Source organism: Lytechinus pictus, chromosome 15 (genome assembly GCF_037042905.1).
Source record: "Lytechinus pictus isolate F3 Inbred chromosome 15, Lp3.0, whole genome shotgun sequence".
Lineage (NCBI taxonomy): Eukaryota > Metazoa > Echinodermata > Echinoidea > Temnopleuroida > Toxopneustidae > Lytechinus > Lytechinus pictus.
In genome coordinates, this window is record NC_087259.1 from 23,323,092 (window position 1) to 23,341,995 (window position 18,904).

Below are 18,904 nucleotides of genomic sequence, written 5' to 3' on the forward strand. Positions count from 1 at the left end.
TCATATTAAAGAGTCTTGAGAACTGTGGGCCCAAGGGGCAAAACAGTCTTTCTTGTATACTGGCATGATGATATACTCTCTGAGTTGACTGGGAAGTTCTAGAGCATTGCAGACGTCCCCGCTGAGGCGATATGGCCTGAGAGCCTTTCTCACAGCTTGGCGACACAAGAACGTAAGTGACGGTGTCGTCCTCGCGAGACGATGTAACCAACAACTCAAATCGAATGCTTCAGGTAGAGTCAACATTCTTGGAAGTCTGTTATCATTGTCTGTTATCCTGACGTAAGTTGTATGATCCATGAGTAAACAGAACAAAGCCGAATGACGAATTTTCTTTCCCAGTTCTGGAAGTCTGATGCTAGGGAAGCGAGAAGGTCTAAGGAGAGAATGATGTTGCTGTTCGACAACCTTGCTGTTGAGGTACATGAACAACGCCGATTGGCCTTGTGCGTTTCTCCGATCCGGATCAGCCCCTCGAGCTAAGAGACGAGCGATTATGTCAGTCTGGGTACAGATACTGACGGCTAGGTGAAGCGCGGTATTCATGTCGTTATCAGGTTGGTTGACGTCGTACACGACTGGAAGAAGGAGCTTAATGCAGCCGAGACCCGAATGAGCATAGTTCCTGGATGCGATATGCAAGGGTGTTTCCCCTCTGGCATTTCCTAGCATCGGGTTCCCACCATGATCGAGAAGCGCCGCCAGGGTCTCCGCATGGCAGAACATGGCACAGACGTGAAGCGGGGAATTCCCGTTGATGTCCTTTGCATCCGTTTCCGCGCCAAACCGAACCAAAATTGACACATAGGATGGAATGTTGTAGAAGGCCACCAGGTGCAGCGCTGACTGTCTAGACCCATCCAAGCAGTTGATATCCGCGCCACCTCTCACTAACGTCTCCACGCAACTAACAGTCATGTTGAAGTCGCGGGGTCGACTCGCACAAGGAGTCGAGTGCGAGACATTAGAATGTATCCTACTCATCAAGCAGTGCATGGCGGTCCGACCAAAGGTGTCTTTGAGATTAAGGTCCAGACCTGAACAGAGCAGCATCTGCAGAACGGGACTGTTAAGCGATACATTTCTTGACAGGAACATCGTGTGAAGGGGTAGCTGGTTAGAGGTGTATTTGCCCCTGCTGTCGGGAGCTAGGATTTCACTCCAAGTGATATTTTGCTGAAAAAATCATGAAGAGATATAGTAGGCTAAGATCTTTAAATCAACAGTTCACTTTTTATTGATGACCCTCTGTTAACTTTGGATAAACCAATCGAAAAGGCGATGACATTTCCCCGCCCCCTTTTACATTATAGAAATATTCGATTTACTTATATGTTTCAACAGCATTGGTAAAATATATTTCCCAAAAAGGCTATGAACAGTATCAAGAGTATCAAATACCTAAAAAGGTATTTGGATAAATAATCCAATCAAGTTTGGTCCATAGTCTTGAGATGGGTTGGAAGGGTGAAGAGGGACAAATAAAATAAGCCACGCATCCAGGCCTAGTTAAACATGTTTAACTTACGGAAAGATAGTATCTGCAGAATTCAAGATCCCCAGCTTCGATCGCCTGACATAGCATCTCACTCGATTGGGTAACGTCTGGAAATGCCAGTCGATCGTTCCCAATACGATGGACACATGGATGAAGGTCATGTTGATGATCACAGGGTCCTGTCCTACATGCTGCAGTCATGGGACAGTGCCGATGACTTTCGGCAGGGATGCTGAATGGATTCCTTTGCGATTGACATTCCTGGTGACACTGATCTGACGATTCCTGATCAGCTGTCGAGAAAGAATGAGGGAAGAGAAAACCTTTCCTGATCATAATGGATTGCATCCCTAAATAGTATAGGGCACAGATTGACTGAAGAAAAAATGAATTCGGTGAAGGAGAAGATCTTTAGGCCTTTCCTAATATGTATTTTACATGAGAATCTTACTTTATTTAGATCTAGGCCTAGATCTAAATGAAATCGAGACTTAGGCTACTTTAATTAAATCTGGGCCCCGTAACACAAAGGTGATCGATGAATTGCTGAATGAAATGGCCTATCAAGCATTTTGCTCAGTAGACTGACTAGGAACCAAGCAGAATTGTTTTTTCAAATTAGGGATTAATCGTTAACCTTTGTGTTACGGGACCCTGATCAAAATTAAAAACGAATTGATAACAGAAAAAACATGGGAGTAGGCCTACCGGGTATGGAAAATCTGAAGAAAAAAAAAATCTTACCAGATTCAGGAGCTGCTTCGGCCATCGTTTCTGAAGTCTATACCTTAAGCTGAATTACCCTGTGATATATTTCTCGTGATATATTTAACGCTAATGATGCAGTATTAAACTACGGATCTCCGATACAGCGGAGGAAGGATACAGAAGAAGAAGAAGATAAGCAACGTGCTCCAATATAATGTCATTGAATGATTTTCGCGCCAAAACCATTGCACATGCGTCATGCGCGCAGTAAAATATTTGTTTTGCGCAATCAAACCAAGCCCCCGAAGCTACCGCCATTTTGTTTAATCCATTAGAAGCTAAAATAAGCCCTCATTAATATTAATTTCGTACGATGCTCCCTCGTCAACTGTGGTTTTGTACGTGTATTAGACAATACGCACATCAGCGCAATGACAAAGGTCAACTTGGCAAATTCATTCATGTATTCATTTTGTTACGCGCTCGAGACGCGAAGGATTCAGCGAATCAAGCAAGCGCAAATCTGAGACGATAGGTTGCGCTCTATAAAGTATCGATATCACAAGCGATATCACTTAAAAACAAAGCATTGTTTGTATTGCGTCTTATAGGCATTTGCTAATTCCAAACGGGAAGATGAAAAGAGTAGATCAAGTCGTGATTAGGTAAAGATGTCTCTAGTGCTTTTTGCCATCCCTAGATCGTAGTTACCATACTTGTAACTCATGATGAAACGGGCCCCAATTTATCATGTTTAATACGTTTCCTGTCCCCTTTATTCTCCAGCATTTCTTACTCTGTTTTTTTTTTCATTTAATCATTTTCCCACTCAAAATTCTTTTGTGCCGCCTTTCTCCTACATAAGTAGAGCTCATTTTCAAAAGGGGTTAGATCCATTTTTCATCAAACTTGATTTTTATGTCTTAATGTATAGATTTTCAGTAGCTATATAAGATGATACCATAGAAAAGTTGAAATTCCTATTAAAAAGTGAACTAATATGGCAAACTTGAGAAAAATCACATTTTTTTTCAAAAGGGGTTAGGTCCATTTCAGTTTAGTTGCAAAAGGGGTTAGGTCCACACAGACTTTTTTTGGAAAATAATATCTTTAAAAATATAAAGACAAGTAAATATCTTTTAAACCCAATTTTATGTTCTCATGGTAGGCTATCATGAAAATTCAGTTTTGCATAAGAATATTGCAATATGGGAGAAATAAAAAAGAATTATTTTCTTGGAGTGGACCTAACCCCTTTTGCAACTAAACTCTTCTGAAGAACTCATTTGTCAAAAGGGGCTAGGTCCATTTTTTATATATTTTATTGTTTTCTGTTTCTAAACCTCTAAATTTTCAGTCACTCTGATGATACCAAAGAAAATTTGAAATTGAAATAAAAACGTGAATGCAAGTGGCAAAAAAAAATCACTTTTTTAATCAAAAGAGATTGGATTCACTTCAATTTACTTGCAAAAGGGGTTAGGTATACACAATGATATCTTTTTTAAAGTATATAGAAAAAAATTGAAGACAGGTAGATTTCTTTTATACCAAATTTTATGTTCACATGATAGAGTAGTACATCATGACAATTTAGTTTCTCATAAGAATATTGCAATAAGTGAGAATAAAAACAGTTTTTCTCGGAATGGTCCAAAGTGGCCCTAACCCCTTTTGCAACTAAACTCTTCATATATTTTATTCTTCTTTTCCCACTTGTTATCTGTCTCCTGGTTTCCATAAATCTCGTCTTATTTCTCTTCCACCCCTTTTGTTCCTACTTCCCACATTCTAGCTCTCTTACCACCCCCTCTAAATTATCTCTTCATATGTGCCCCTCCATTTCTTTCTCATCTCTTTTCAACCCACTTCTCATCACTCTTTCCCTCTCTCGATCTTCATCTCATTTTGAATTTTGCCAATTCCAAATCCCTTTCATTTTAGCTCTGTACAAATACTATATGAACCCAAATGAAAGACATAAAGGAATTATCTGGTTAGTTGTGAATTTTATTAATTAGCCATAACAAAATATCACATTATCAGAGGATAAAGCTTTACCTTTTTCTTAAGCGTATGTTAATACTTTGAACCAAAATATTTTTTTTTTTGTATGCTGGGGCAGCGATCCTGGGGAGGGGGGGGGGGGGGGCACAGTTCCCCCTACTTCTTGAATCACTGAAAAGTGCCTTTTTATGCAAGAAAAATGCCCACTCACGAACGTGTACTGTGTCCCTTTCACCTGACGAGAACCTGTTTTAGGTGTTACCAAGTGCTCTTCCTTGTATGCAATTTTTTAACCCCAAAATGCCCCCCCCCCCCCGGAACGTGTTCTGTGCCCTTTCATCTGAGGGCCCGTTTCAAGTGTTAAAGAGTGCCCCCTCGCCTTCTTGTAAGTGCCCTTTCTCGAATCACTGCCCCCTTTTACCCAAGAAAAGTGCTCCTAAAGAACTTGTTCTGTGCCCCTTTCACCTGAGGACCCGTTTTATGGTCACCATGACGATTGCCCTAGAAACAAGAAAACAATATTCTCATTTCGATAATATACCGGTACTTATGAAGGAAATCCTTTGTGCATTAAGTTTAATAATTCATGAGTTGGGGTATATAAGCAGTTTCGTACAGATGGAGGGGGGGGGTTGATGGACTATTGCCCCCCCCCCCCCAAAAAAAAAAAAAAAAAAAAAAAAAAAAATCACGACCAAGAAAAAAAAAGAGAAAAGGAAAGAAAAGGGTGAAATATATCATTCTGAATATTTTAGATTTTTTTTTTTTAAATGTCAAAATTTTGCTCGCTCGCAACTTCTTAAAAATTTCACGTAATACAGCATTTTCCCTATGCCCCCCACCCCCACTTTTAACTTCACTCCGCCGCTCCTATTTGTATGTTTATAGCTTCTCCTTTTGCAACCAGTTTTAATGAAAATCAACAAGAAATTTCATACGTCATGAATTTGGGGTTGTGATAATAATTTTGTTTTTTTTGAGAAAAATTGGACTTGGAAAAAAAACCTTTTCCATCTTCATCAAGTGGTTCCTAAGTCAGACTCTTGAATTGTTGGATTTCTTGAATGAAAACATCTGTTACACCAGTCCTGCAGATTGAAAAAATAGAGAAAAAAAAATCAATGAATTTAAATTAAAATTGTGATTTTAAAAACATAAATGTTTTAAGAAAAGTGAGAATCTTACTTCTACTAATTATAAACTTGTACTTCTATAAAGCATATCACTTAAACCTGCTCTATGCAGTTTACATACCACTCTCCATTATAACTACATGTACTCTATGAAAAAATGACAGAGATTTCTCATAAATATGAATATATGAATCAACATATATGTAAATTATATAAATAGTCAGAATGAAAGTTGATATGTTTTTTTGCACAGAATATTTTGATCTGTGATTAAAAACGACACTAACTATAATCTAAAAACAAAATTGAAATGGGTTTTTCAAAGGCAGGTCTATTTGTTGCCAAAAAAAATGTGAACAACCTCCATTATCAAAAATATTCACTAATTAACTCACTCATATAACTGCTGTAGGTTGTATTTCTCTTTGTGGTCTAGTCGCTGTTCTATTAGGCCTACTTCACCAATTATTTGTCATCATCAATCACCTCCATGGAAATTGTAAAACTGCATCATCCTACTGGACAAAATGTAAAATAACAAGATTTTTAAATAATCGTAAATCTACAAATATGAAATATGAATATCACACTGAAGAATGAATAAAATGAATTTTGTAAAATATGAAAAATAAATGTTGCTTTGTTTATAAACAAATAGGAAATAAAAAGGCCATTTAATTACTAGTAGATCAAGGACATGACCTAACCGGTATTTTATAAATTTGCCCAAGGTACATAACTTTTGGCATTGGTTCTATTTTAGACTCGAGAGCCTGTATATTTAAGAAGTGTATATTCATTACAGATCCTACCTCTTTGTGGCTCGGACTATTTTTATTTAATGTAAACATGGTAAACATTCAATGCATGTAATGTATCTGTAATTTTGTATGGGTTAGTTTAAGTTTTATACCTGGATGAGAATCTGCAAAATGATGCATGCACTTATGATCATCATCTTGAACCATATAGGTAGACCTCTACTGTTTTTCTTGTTCTTCAAACTCAACCTGTTTGTGAAAGAAAAGAGAGAATAATAAGAAGTGATCTTTTTCATGGCCGTATGTTTAGGAGGAGGGGTTTGGGTAAGAGCTGAAATGTGAAACCTTCATCAAAAAGAGAATTGCATGACATCCTTCAATTTTACTTTAGAAAATGCACAAAACGGCCCTAGGGCTAGGTAATATTGGTCGCTTCTGGCCCTCGCTTTCTGAATTTTAGGTTTCTCTAAATTTTTTCACATTCCCCCCCCAAAAAAAAAAAAAAAAAAAAAAACCTGGATCTTTTTAATTCCGAATCTTATTTCATTTGATTTTAACACAATTTCATAATCTCATGCACTAGGTCTAGTCTCTATTTGTAAGAAAGTATAGATCTAGTCCAACGAGACTCAGTGCTGTGCGACAGCATTCATGTATCTAAATTAGGTCTAGATCTAGACCAACTATGGACTCTCGATCTATCTAGACCTAGAAAGTAAAGCTTCGGTTCTAAACCGAGATTTAGACCCTATATCGGTTTAGAAATTTTTGATGTCTGACTCTGACTTTTATTCCTGGCTAAGACTTCATTGCCATTATTGACCGAGAGTAGATCTAGATCTAGTCCTTGGTCCACTGACAGTCATCATACTCGTACATGTAAATGGAGTCGTCTAAGCCCAGACCTAGATCTAGGCCTAAATTACAGACCTAGATCATAAGCCCTGGGGGTAAGTGTCGAAGATTTGGGAAAGTATAAGTTAGAATAGATTTTAATTAGGTAGGCCTAGCTCTTGATAGCATCGATGAATAAATAAAAGTAAAGTAGCCTAGATCTAAGTATAGGGCCTAGGATTAAGAGATCTAGGTCCTAGATCTATTGATAATAAGACAAACATGCAGAGCAGCATGTTATTTCTAAGACCGAATCTAACTATATTTATAAATAACAATAAGAGTTAAAATGGGTGGGGGCTAAATGCAGAAGCCTGAAGTTATGCAAAATAAATTTGATATCTGAAACAAAGACAAAGTGAGGACTGAGTCTGAGGATTGACACAATGACAGGCGTATCTTCATGCACACTCCGCTTCACAGTTTATTCCTGACTGAGTCTCGATCTACTGAAGATAGATCCAGATCTCCCTCTAGATCTAACGTTACAGTGTACAAAAAGAAGCCTCATTCTTCTTGTTTTAATCAATCGTGGGTTGGTCCTTGTTGGAGGTGAACCAACCAGCCCGATTATCTCTCGATTCCCAGCCGGCTAGGAACCCGTACAAAATACACTGCAAGCAACATACAGGCTGCACTGGGCGACGATGACAATCTAACTTCAATTTCAAAGACCAAATTCTGCTTTCCTTTAACAGAAGAATGATAGCAAATTCTCTAATTTGTTAAAGAAATAACCTAAGATCACAAAATACAGTGTGAAATGTGTAAATAGTCCACTGAATTCATGTGGTTATATCAATTAATACGTACTCACCGGAGTGTTTGTAGGTCCATTTTGTGTGTGGAAAGAAAAGTTTCAGAATGAATAAATTAGATGACGTAATGAGGTCAAATGAATAATTAATTCTGTAACACGATACCACTAGTATCGATGACAAAGAATCGGGGAAATCGCGTAGTAATGACGCTCTTAGCCAATGAAAAGGCCGGATTATGAATATCTTCATGCTCATGAATGTCAATGAGGGCTTATTTTTGTCTTCAAATGATCGCGGTAGGCGGAGCCTAATCTCATTTGTTTTGTGCTGAACGCGCACGCAGCTTTCGGTCTAGTAATATATTATAAGGTCTTTGAATCAAACACTACGGCACTCATGCGCTCACAGTGCGCCGAAGGACCACGAAGGACTCACCCAGCACGCGCGCTACTTACTGCAATGATTTTCTTTTGCAGGACAACTTTATGAAAATTACTGGATCATCGCGAAAATTTCAGAATGTAGCTAGCCTAAGGCTAAATGACCACGTTTTACTTCTAGCGAAAACAATGATGATGACGAGTGTAGAATCAATATGCAACTATCATGGATGATTCTCTTGGCAACGTGTCTTCTAACGTTAGCTGCATCTGGTCGTAAAGCATCAGGTAGGCCTTGATTAACAACCCCCCCCCCCCTTGCCTCTTTCTCTCTCGCTTTCGGGCGGGGGGCTGACCATGCAATGAATTACAATTAGAATGTTCGATTTAACTTAATTTGAAAAGATAAATGAATAAAACTTTGGACACTGGTTAGAAAAACAAACAGCTTGGGAGGGGGTCCACCAACCCACCCCCGGTTCCGCGGCCCATCCTCCTCATCATCATATTGCCCGTTTGACCCTTTTTTAAGGGGAGTTGGCCAGTAGATCTATCCTGGAAGGAAGTATAGGCCCTAAATCACATATGAAAGGAATCATCATCTGTATACTGGAGTGTATGTAGTCATGGTAGTCCTAACATTAGTCTCCTCCAGTGTTTGATGATCTTTCTACCTTATTATAAAGCTATAATAGTAGGGTGGGAGGTTGGGTGTCCGGACACGTAACAGAAATGAAGCCTTGTTTTTATCTCAGGAATAAACCAAAAATATAGGTTGAATAGTTTTTTTTTCACCATCAATATTTGTTCTTTATAATATTTTCTTATATTCTGTGCTAAAAAGAATCAAAGACATTGCTTGTAAACTTTTCAAAATTGAGAGTAAAAGTCATGTGTCCGGACACCCAACCCGTCCGGACACACAACCACTGGGTATAATATGTCATATAGATCTAGGCCTATGAATATAGAGTCTAATTTTAGGTCTACGTATGCCGATGTAGGCCCAGCTTAAAGAGGTTTTCCTTTTCTTTGAAATGTCCAGATCCTGTTGGCACAGGCAATGAAGGATATGTAGGACGAAGAAGGATTCGCATTAGACCCGGTAGTCGCTGGCGTCAAAACGTTGACGAAAGAGTGGCCAGTGAAGACGATAGCAACAAAACTTATGACGAATCACCAGGAGATCAGATTAACTCGTATGACAGCGAGTCTAGACGACCACGCATCAATTCAGACAATGATAGAGACGATGAAGACGCAGATGAAGCCGGTAAGAGCCGGATCAAAGTGGTTAGTGCTAGTTTCCGGCGGGTGGAAGAGTCCGATTTAAGATCTCTACATGATCCAACGCTGACAGACGATGACCTAAATCGAATGGACGATCACAATATCGAAAACGAGCTTAATGCTCTCGCTGAGGGGCTTAATCATAAACAGCTGGTCGAAGTTGATAAAGATAACGGCGATGATAATTATGCTGGTTTGGGATTCGGCGACGCGGAGCAAAGTTTTCAGAACAATGGAGCGGCCAACGATGATTACGCCAATGACGTCGCGGACATAAAAACCGAGATTGGCCCCCCTTGGTCTGACTGGCGACACTGCAATGTCTCGTGTGGCGTCGGCAAGCAATCGAGATGGAGGCGATGTAGAGACGATTCGAAGGGTGTTTGTAATCGGATGACGGGCCGACAAACAGAGTGGAGACGATGTCTGGGCATGGAGTGTGATCAGAAGACCATTCAAGAACTAGGAGGAGGATGCAAAGGTATCGGAGTTTGTTTTCATAAATGTAAAATGTCTATCAATATTTTTTTTAATTACCCTGGAAGCATTTCATGAATAGTTTTAATTTTGTCAGAGTTTTTCACTGGCGACTTTGCTCTCAGCCAATCAGATACAAGGAATTCCAGTAGCTCTTAAAATCTGTTGGTGAAAATCATTGATAGAATATTGAAGGAACACTCCTCAGTTGTTTCATGGTACCTGCTTGAAGATTAAAGCTCAAGTGCATTAACCTAGATGGAATTAACTTACTTTGAAAATCATTGATAAAACTGCATGATTTAGCGCTTCGGTTTTAAGATTGTGTATTTAGTAAGCTAACTAAACATCATTGTAATAGATCATGTAAATTGATATTTTATTGTTGATGATTTTTCTATGAAACAGATCAGTTGATGATGAATCTTTTGCTAGGGGTGTTGATTGGAGGCTTAGGGTCTGTGACAATATCTGCAGTTGTGAGCTTCTGCTACACGTGGTGTCAAAAGCCTTCCGAATGGTAAGGCCAAGATGATAGCTAAAGATCGGTTCATAATTATGCCACAATGGCTCCTGACGTAATCTCTTTGCAGATATAATAGGGTATGAGTTGTGATCAGGGGGGGGGGGGGTGGTACCATGATGCGCAGGGGTATACCTTTAATATACTTCTCGGAATGAATTAAAAGAGAAGGATGAGAAGGATTTTTTTAAAGGGGATTAAAATAATAAAAAAGAACTAGATTATATACTCTCAAAGCAGGATTGAGTCACCGAACAAAACAAATGAAGTCGCCTTTAAGTCGTTTTATAGTACCCTTTATCCTGGAACTGCCCATGGCTTTGATATAGGGGGGGGGGGGGCTAGGATCATAACGTGAGAAGAGGGCCGGAGTCGTTGAGAGGAAAGGGTGTCGTCAAAGGATTGAGTTGTCATATACAGGAACGGGTGCTTGGTCGTCTAACTATGGGCTACAATACCCCCATTTTTCCATGAGAAAAGAAAATGAAATCCGCTTTTTGTCCCCTTGACACCCCCTCCCCCCTCTTATGGCCACAGCACACCATGCGACAATGCGACTATAGTCTGCAATCATATTTTTGAAAAATCGCATTTTCTGAAAGACCGCGTATAGAGGATTGGAGGTTCAGAATTAAGAATAAGAATATTTTGGATAATCACAAACCTTTATTTTGGAGTAAAGGCGAATTTTGTTTCAAATCGTAGCCTACGATTGCTGTACGTCATTGCGATTAGATATTCCCTTTTATTCTACTACTATTGTCACTAATTTGAAGATAAGTGTACATGACAGTGATGATTTAAACTTAACAGAGTAAGGTCTTCCATATCTACAGATTCCGCACAAATGTTAGGACGTTTTATTTCGAATTTGGTCGCAGACCAATTGTAAGTTTTTTCGATGGACTTCACAAATACCATAACCCCTCGTTAAAAAGAAAACGATGAAGCCAAGAACACCTTAAAATGTATATAATGTTGTGTCCTCAATAAAACCAGTTTAACGAGGCCAAGCGATCTTGTAAACTACATCGCGATGTGGCTTTCTGAACCGGTTCGGAAGATCGCTTCGACCCTTCTCACTGCACGTTAAACTAGTTTCCACTAAACTAGTTTTCACTAAACTAGTTTCCACTAAACTAGTTTTCACTAAACTAGTTTCCACTAAACTAGTTTTCACTAAACTAGTTTCCAGTAAACTAGTTTTAGGAAGATAGTGAGAACGGTGTCTATGTTATCTGCCCCGGATGTCGCGTATGCGTGAGGGTGGGGTGTGTGTGAGAGTGACTAGTGTATGCCGTGTGTAGAAAGGAAGAAAAAAATAACAGAGAAGGAAAGAGAGAAAGAATTAAAGAAAACTAAAGAAAGAAAAAGAGAAAGAATTAAGGAAAATAAGAAAGAAGTAAAGAAGAAAAAAAAAAGAAAGAAGGAAAAAAGAAAGAAAGAATGAAAGGAAGAATGAGAGAAAGAAAGAAAGAAAGAAAAAAGAAAGAAGAAAGAAAGAGAAAGAAGGAAGGAAGGAAGGAAAGAAGGAAGGAAAGAAGGAAGGAAAGGGAATATTTTATGAAAAAACAGACTTCTTAGTACGGATGGGGTTCGAACCCATGCGGACATTGCGTCCATTGGAACTTAAGTCCAACGCCTTAACCACTCGGCCACCGTACTGCCATGTTCAATGCAAACACTCAGCATGGTAAAATTCTACAATAGATATAAAAACGTATTGTCTACAGTAAGTAGGCCTTCTCAATTCAGCAACAAAAAGCGGAAGCATGTTGTTTGTCCTTCCAAATTTTCTTTGCGAGGGTAGGTACGACATAAAGGTGACGTCATCATTTTGTTTTCTCAATTGAATAACAAACCTATGGACGAGGACCTCTCTTTTTAACATTCCTCTTTTCTCCCCTCCCTCTCTCTGTCTTTTTTTTTTCAAAATAGGAGATGGTCGCCCCTACATGTTGCCACCCTCTTCTACATTTTTTTTTTTTTTTTTTTTTTTTAATAAGTCAAATGGTTGAGTACTTGAGTGTATGGGTCTAATACAAGCTGGGTTTTAAACATTTAAGATTGGAAAGAGGCACAGAGGTTTTAGTCACGCAAAATAAAAACTCAAGTTTATTTCTTGAGAAAAAAAATGATGATTAACTTATTCCATGCTAGAGATAATCGAGCTCTATTAGCTTTAGTTGAGCTAATCGATTTGATTAAATTGAATTTGAATTCATCCAAGGGAGCTAATCCCCGAGCTAATAATGAAATTTAGAAAATCATGATGATTATTATTTTTAATTGCTATAACAAAATATTATATTACTTATAAGGATAAATACTTAAAAAACATACATTAAAAACGAAGCAAGTTATCATCTTAACATCTTATCATCCTGAAAATTAACTGGAGTAAATATGTTCATCTGAATTCACACTGTCCAATCAACTAACCCTTTGAATTATCTGTTCATGTTTTTATGTTGTTGAAATGTAATTTAGAAAGCCGCAAGTATTTCGAAAAAGATGTGTTCTAATGGTGAAGCTGGCATACTAAAGTAAAACAATATAATGATCGTAGAAATAAATAATTCCTCTCCTTGTCCTGTTGTCGTATTTATGATACAACAAAATTGCTTCTGTATATATAGGCTTAAATTGGTTTTTACCTTATTAAGTAAATGAATGAATAAACAATTAAGCTTAAATTTTAGTCCTTTGAAATCAGTTCAATCATTTAATATTTTAGGGAATAGATAAACAATGACTGTTCAAGTTTCAATTTTCAATCACCGATAAAGCCAGCTAAGGGCCCCTTTAAAAATGTGCCAAAGAAATGAAGAACTAAACAATAAGATGATTCAAGTAATCAAATAAATTGATGAATGGTTAAGTGAAGAAAATATGAGAAACAGAGTAATAGAGAAATAAGTAGACAATTGAAATGATAGGCAATGGAGGAATGAATAAAGCAATCTAATATATATTATTAGAAATAGCCAATAGACAGATAGATGAAAAATGAATAAATGACTTATCATGGTTCGAATACAACAGTACTTATTAATCATTAATTTTTTTTGTCAATTACTTTCCGATGTTTTATCTTGTCTTTTGCAGGAAGTTGAGTGACCTATGTCCCAATTCATGCACCAATTGTTGCGCCGGCTGCGGCGAGAGTTGCACAAACTGTGGGAAAAACTGTTGCGATCCCTATACTGGATGTTGTGCGGGTTGCGGTGGACCGTGTCCTTGTTGCTGGTGTCAACCTTGTTGCGACCCTTATGCACAGCAGGACCGGTTGTACTACCACAAGCAACTAATGATGAACAATGCATATCAACTCCAACACAACTTGGGACCACCCGGGCCAGGGCCAGGAGGAAAAATGCCCTATAAAAGACCCCCAGCACCATTGTAAGAAACAAGATCAAATGGCTTGGTGGATATAGGGTGTATGTGGGTTAAGATCATTATGATGGTGTCCCCCGTCTGTTAGGAAAGAAAACAGGAAAGCGATCAATAATAACAGCACATGTTCTGTGTACTTCTGTTCCGGCCGGTATTCTTGCCCACCCCCCCCCCCCCCAACTCCGGCCGTGTTTGTTTGACAGTATACCATGTGCCTTCTACCAATAAACGATCAATATAACAACAAACTCACCATCAAAAGTTCTATTTGGCTGAATAAACGATTAAAATAATATTTACACGTATTTTCAATGGCTAAAGAGACAAACCTAAAGTATGGGATGGGAGTCCTATACTTTTATGAAACAAAATAATTATGAATCATGGTATGAGGTTTACGTCTATGACTTATAGGATCTGGTGACGAAAAAAAAAGATAAACCTGAAACCTATTTCTTCTATTATACTTCGATACGTAAATTGAGTGCAAGACATTGTGTTCTCTTCTCATGTTTTTACTTTTTGCACATACAGGCCCCGAGAAAGCACCAAGAGAAGGCCATACTACGATGAACCTGAATATGCTGAAATAGATCAAATTTATAAAGGCAGTCCTCGCAAGAAACAAAGAGAAAAGGATAAATATGTCAAATTCACGTAAGTTTTTAGGGACCCTTAGATCTCTGACCTGTTGCCAATGACTCATAATCATTATAAGTTTTTTTGGCGGGATGCACGACTATTTCATTTTGACTTTGGCATGCAGTGATAGGCCTTCTCTGGCGGATCCAGAGGGGGGGGGGGGCACAGCCGGCCCGTGCCCCCCCCCCCCTGAGAAGCAAATTTAAATTTGTAATATAAAAATGCCATTAAAACAAAAGTGTGCCCCCTTTGAAAGTGAAGACTTTTTTTTTTTGCTTGTCAAGTTTTTCCTCGGAATGTGCCCCCCCCCCCTTTGTAAAATCCTGGATCCTGATAGGCCTGTACCCTTTTTGGTCATAGCTCTAGCAAGACACAATGTTATGTAGGCCTAATCTAAAGGTGATTTTTTAGAGATTGCTGGTATTTTAGTACATTTATCCACCCAAAACTGTTTAAAATGATGGGGCGGTCATTCATCAGATAGAGTTTACCCTTACATGTAGGCTAAACTCGCAAGGAATTCCGGAAGGCCTATAAAATGTGGTAAAATAATGGAAAACACATTTTTTTGCGCTGTGTATTTCATGTTTACTGCATTCCGTGTTGATGTGTCAGCGAGTTTTCGCAAACCTCGGGGACGCGACATTAGGGTCCGGTAACACAAAAGTTAACGATTAACCATAGACTCAATTTTTAAGTTTGATTGTACATTATATTCAATAGAATCGAACGTAGAAAACTGTTCTACAATCTTTGCCAAGCTTTGTGTTACAGGCCCTATAGATCTGCTTTTCGTGTGCAAAATTCTTTCATGCGACACCAGCATGCCATTCCAAATTGTTAAAATCCCGCTTTCATGCATGTACGACTGGTCATCATAGCATATGCTCGCCTGAGCTCGGGGCAGGGCTGTACTATCATGACTATGGCAGCTGGCTGGAGACATGCGAAACGTAGATTATGACATGGATAAGAAAGTGGTTTTTCAAACAAATCGAAAATTATTGAGTGAGGAAAAACTTACTAAATTTAGACTTAGATATAAATCATTACAGTCCATCGAATCGATGTTGCATCTAATGTGGATTATTGGTGGATCACTGGCAATTGATTCCATGGGTCTGATCACCTCTCCAGCTAAACCATTTCGCATGCGTTGATATGTACACAGCATATGCAATAGGCCTATCCGTCTGAAATCCATCCGAATTTGCGGGGTTTTTTATTTTGCTTGCTCCTCCTACACAAACGATATGCCTCTAGTACACAATGTAATGGGTATTATGTTTTACTTTCCCCCGAAATGGGGGATTAGATTCAAAATTCCGGGGGGGGGCCACTTCCATTGACGAGTGGATACCAGGCGCGAACAAGGGAAACAATATTTGGCTTGTGAAACCCTACAAGTATTGGAAATATATCCCTTTTTTTTCCAGTATTTTAAACATCCTTTTTTACACCCTTATAACGTTACATAGGCCTATACGTAACGTACTTGCCCTCTCTTTCCCCTTTTACGCGTGGTCGCGCCTGGTATATCCACTCGCCAATGGAAGTGGGGCCCCCGGGTGGCCTCTCGAGCTCTGGGAGAAATGTGGCTCTGGAAAGTCGTCCTAAATCGGATATATCGCTGTTACCATAGTAGCTACCAGAATTTTGCACACGAAACGCAGATTGAATGTATCCGTTGCAGATGCGAAACGAAAAAAAAACATGGTTAACCCTCATGTCACACAACTTGCATTGCAGGACAGTGTTTTACGACCATGACGACGGGCCAAAAGTCTCTTCCAAAATCAATCAATATACCGTCATAAAGTCCGTCTGCGTTGCACAGCGAAAAGTGGGGAATGCCAGAGAACAACCCTCAATATTGTCATTGTCAGACAATAATATAGTCTGAGAATAAAATGTGCTGATGAAGTAAATACCATCTGTTGAAATGTGTCACATTTTGATTGTAACGGATTTGGATCATGGTTTAATTCAAAATAAAGGAATTCAGGGGAGCATTTTATCAACATTTTCATCCGACATCCTGTCTGACATCTTTCCCTGATTTTCATTGGCTGAGAGGCACTGTTACTATGGTAACTGTCAGATAAAACAGGTCTTGTCAGATAAAATGTCCGTCAAGTCCTTTCATGAAACGCTCCCCAGAATACTTTAAGGGCTAATGCACTTTCTGTCATAGATAATTAGACAAGACTCATATAGCCTACAGTTAAAAAAAAAACATTAAAAACAAACGATTTCATTTGGATAGACGTAACAAAATGATTTTAGATAATTTTCCTTCCTTCATTCTCAAGTAATTCGCTTTTTGAATAGAGTTTTGCGGTTACACCATGTAGGTTAGTTCCTGAAAAGGACTGTTTGTTTATCTTTCTGGTTATAGTTCTGAGAAGAACTGTTTTCTCGACGTTCGAGCAGATATGCTTTGCTCTTCGTCAGGAGTGAAGACTTGAGCCAAATGTTGAGTACTAATACTCTCTGAGGTGACTGCTGATTGGTTGGTTACTAATTGGTGGATGCTGATTGCTGATTGGTTGATTATTAATTCTCTATAAACTCGCTACTCAGTCTTACTACCATGCAAACCTTCAAAGCTCACAATTCGCTTTTTATTTCGTCCATTATTCACAGTAAGAAACCGGTGAATCAGTACCAGGACTCAGACGTTGATGGCAACGTAAGACCTACGCGAAAAAGGGCACAGGAAAAAGTGGAGAATGATTACATCGATATCTTGGCCGACGACGACGTCGACAATGCTTACTTAACCCCTACGCTGAGGGGAGAAAGATATGAGTGAGTTTACACGAGGACATGGGTCGGAGTCCATCCCTTACTAAATGTTCAAAAATTCTGTTAAAATAAGTTCAAGACGAGGGCTTAAGCATTTTGATTTTTCGGTTGATATCGAGTACGGCGTATAAATTATATTGTACATTTTTAATTCTATGTCTATATCTCTCTCTCACTCTATTTATTTTCTTTCACTGTCTCCCAGTACACCTCCCCTCTTTACCTTTCTCCCCCCCTCTCTCTCTCACTCTCACTCTCACACACACAACCTCGCACACCCACATATCTCTCACTCACTCTCCCCCTCTCTCTGTTTCCCCATTCCCGTCTCGTCCTTGCTCATTTTTTTTAAAATCTAACCTTATCCACATCATCGCCTTCTCCCTTTTCTCTGTCCCTCTCAATCCATATCCCTTTCAATATCTCCCAACTGTGTGATTCTTTTTTGTTTTCGTCCAGGTCCGACTTTGATGCAACACCAATTCGACCACGATGACAGCGTCGATGAGGAAAGGATGATCATTCATGTTTGTGCGGCGTCATACATCTCGGGTACCGTCCACGTGTCGCTATAGCTGTATGTCGCTGTCTGAGATAAAAAGCTATACACCAATAATGGACATGCTTCATTTTTTAATTGCCATTGGCTCTGCAAAAAACAATTATTTATGCATTGACATTAAGAAGATACTGTATTCATCTTCGCCATTTTGCAAAAATAAGATTTAGATTTACAATCAATAAATCGTGAATTTTTTTGCCAATGATTTCTCAATGATTTACATTTTGAGTGTGTATTTGAAGTAAACGGGTCTCTCGATTTAGAAAAAAAAACACGCAATAGACTTAAATTTCCACCTGCTTGATAACGCAGCTACTGTGTACCAACTCATTAATATAATTCATGATACACTCCATAAGCAGATTCCCGTTTTTGAAAGTTATTGCAATCAAACACATCTCCTAAAATCATACGCAATTGGATTTTCAAGTAATCTAAAGCGCCATTTTTTATAACTTCGATTATGATTTTTTTTCTTTTCAGTTGCGTTTAAATACAACTCTTTCTGCAAATTGGCTCAAGATATTTTGATGAAAAAATTACATAATGAAGCATTTTTTTTAAATTATTTCTGTTTGATTGATTACTTTTATTGTTGGTGTCGATAATAAAACGGATGGGATTTCGATGCCGAGTATGTGATTGTGTAATGCTGACGAGACAACAACGGTGATCAGGATAAAGATGATAACTGAAATGAGAATGATGATGGTGGTGGTGATGATGACGATGATGTTGTTGATGATGCTGATATTGATGATGATGATGATAGTGATGATGATGATAGTGATGATGATGGTAATGATGATGACGATAATGACGATGATGATGATGATTGTGATGACGACGATGATGATGCTAATGATGATGATGTTGTTGATGATGATGATGATAATGTTGCAAGTGATGACAATTATGATGATGGTGATGTAATTGTTGCTGCTTTGGTGAGGACTACTTGGTGGAGCTAGGAGATCGTGATGATTATTGTGGTAGTGTCGGAAGCAGAAGGGCCTAGTGATGTTGATGGTGTTAATTGCGGGTGTTATACTGCATGCACT

General features: G+C 38.7%; 2 protein-coding genes, 1 long non-coding RNA gene and 1 other non-coding gene across 4 annotated transcripts; 1 reads left to right on the forward strand and 3 right to left on the reverse strand.

Annotated features, from left to right (window-relative positions):
• LOC135156771 (ankyrin repeat and SOCS box protein 8-like) lies at positions 1-2,267 on the reverse strand. The gene is made up of 3 exons (XM_064110042.1): positions 2,243-2,267; positions 1,529-1,791; positions 1-1,176 (listed from the first exon to the last, which is right to left on the reverse strand). Exons 1-3 carry the CDS (start codon positions 2,265-2,267, stop codon positions 1-3), a joined length of 1,464 nt encoding a protein of 487 aa, XP_063966112.1.
• A 2,769-nt stretch (positions 2,268-5,036) lies between these two features.
• Positions 5,037-6,370, reverse strand: LOC129259953 (uncharacterized). Its single transcript, XR_010295808.1, has 3 exons — positions 6,260-6,370; positions 5,742-5,861; positions 5,037-5,301 (listed from the first exon to the last, which is right to left on the reverse strand). It is a non-coding gene; the product is annotated as an uncharacterized LOC129259953 (long non-coding RNA).
• Positions 6,371-8,195: 1,825 nt separating this feature from the next.
• On the forward strand, positions 8,196-18,308 carry LOC135156868 (uncharacterized). Its single transcript, XM_064110623.1, has 7 exons — positions 8,196-8,430; positions 9,188-9,913; positions 10,318-10,429; positions 13,541-13,837; positions 14,366-14,488; positions 17,120-17,284; positions 17,741-18,308. Exons 1-7 carry the CDS (start codon positions 8,358-8,360, stop codon positions 17,775-17,777), a joined length of 1,533 nt encoding a protein of 510 aa, XP_063966693.1. The 5' UTR covers positions 8,196-8,357; the 3' UTR covers positions 17,778-18,308.
• On the reverse strand, positions 12,014-12,097 carry TRNAL-UAA (transfer RNA leucine (anticodon UAA)). The gene has a single exon. It is a non-coding gene; the product is annotated as a tRNA-Leu (tRNA).
• Positions 18,309-18,904: the final 596 nt, after the last annotated feature.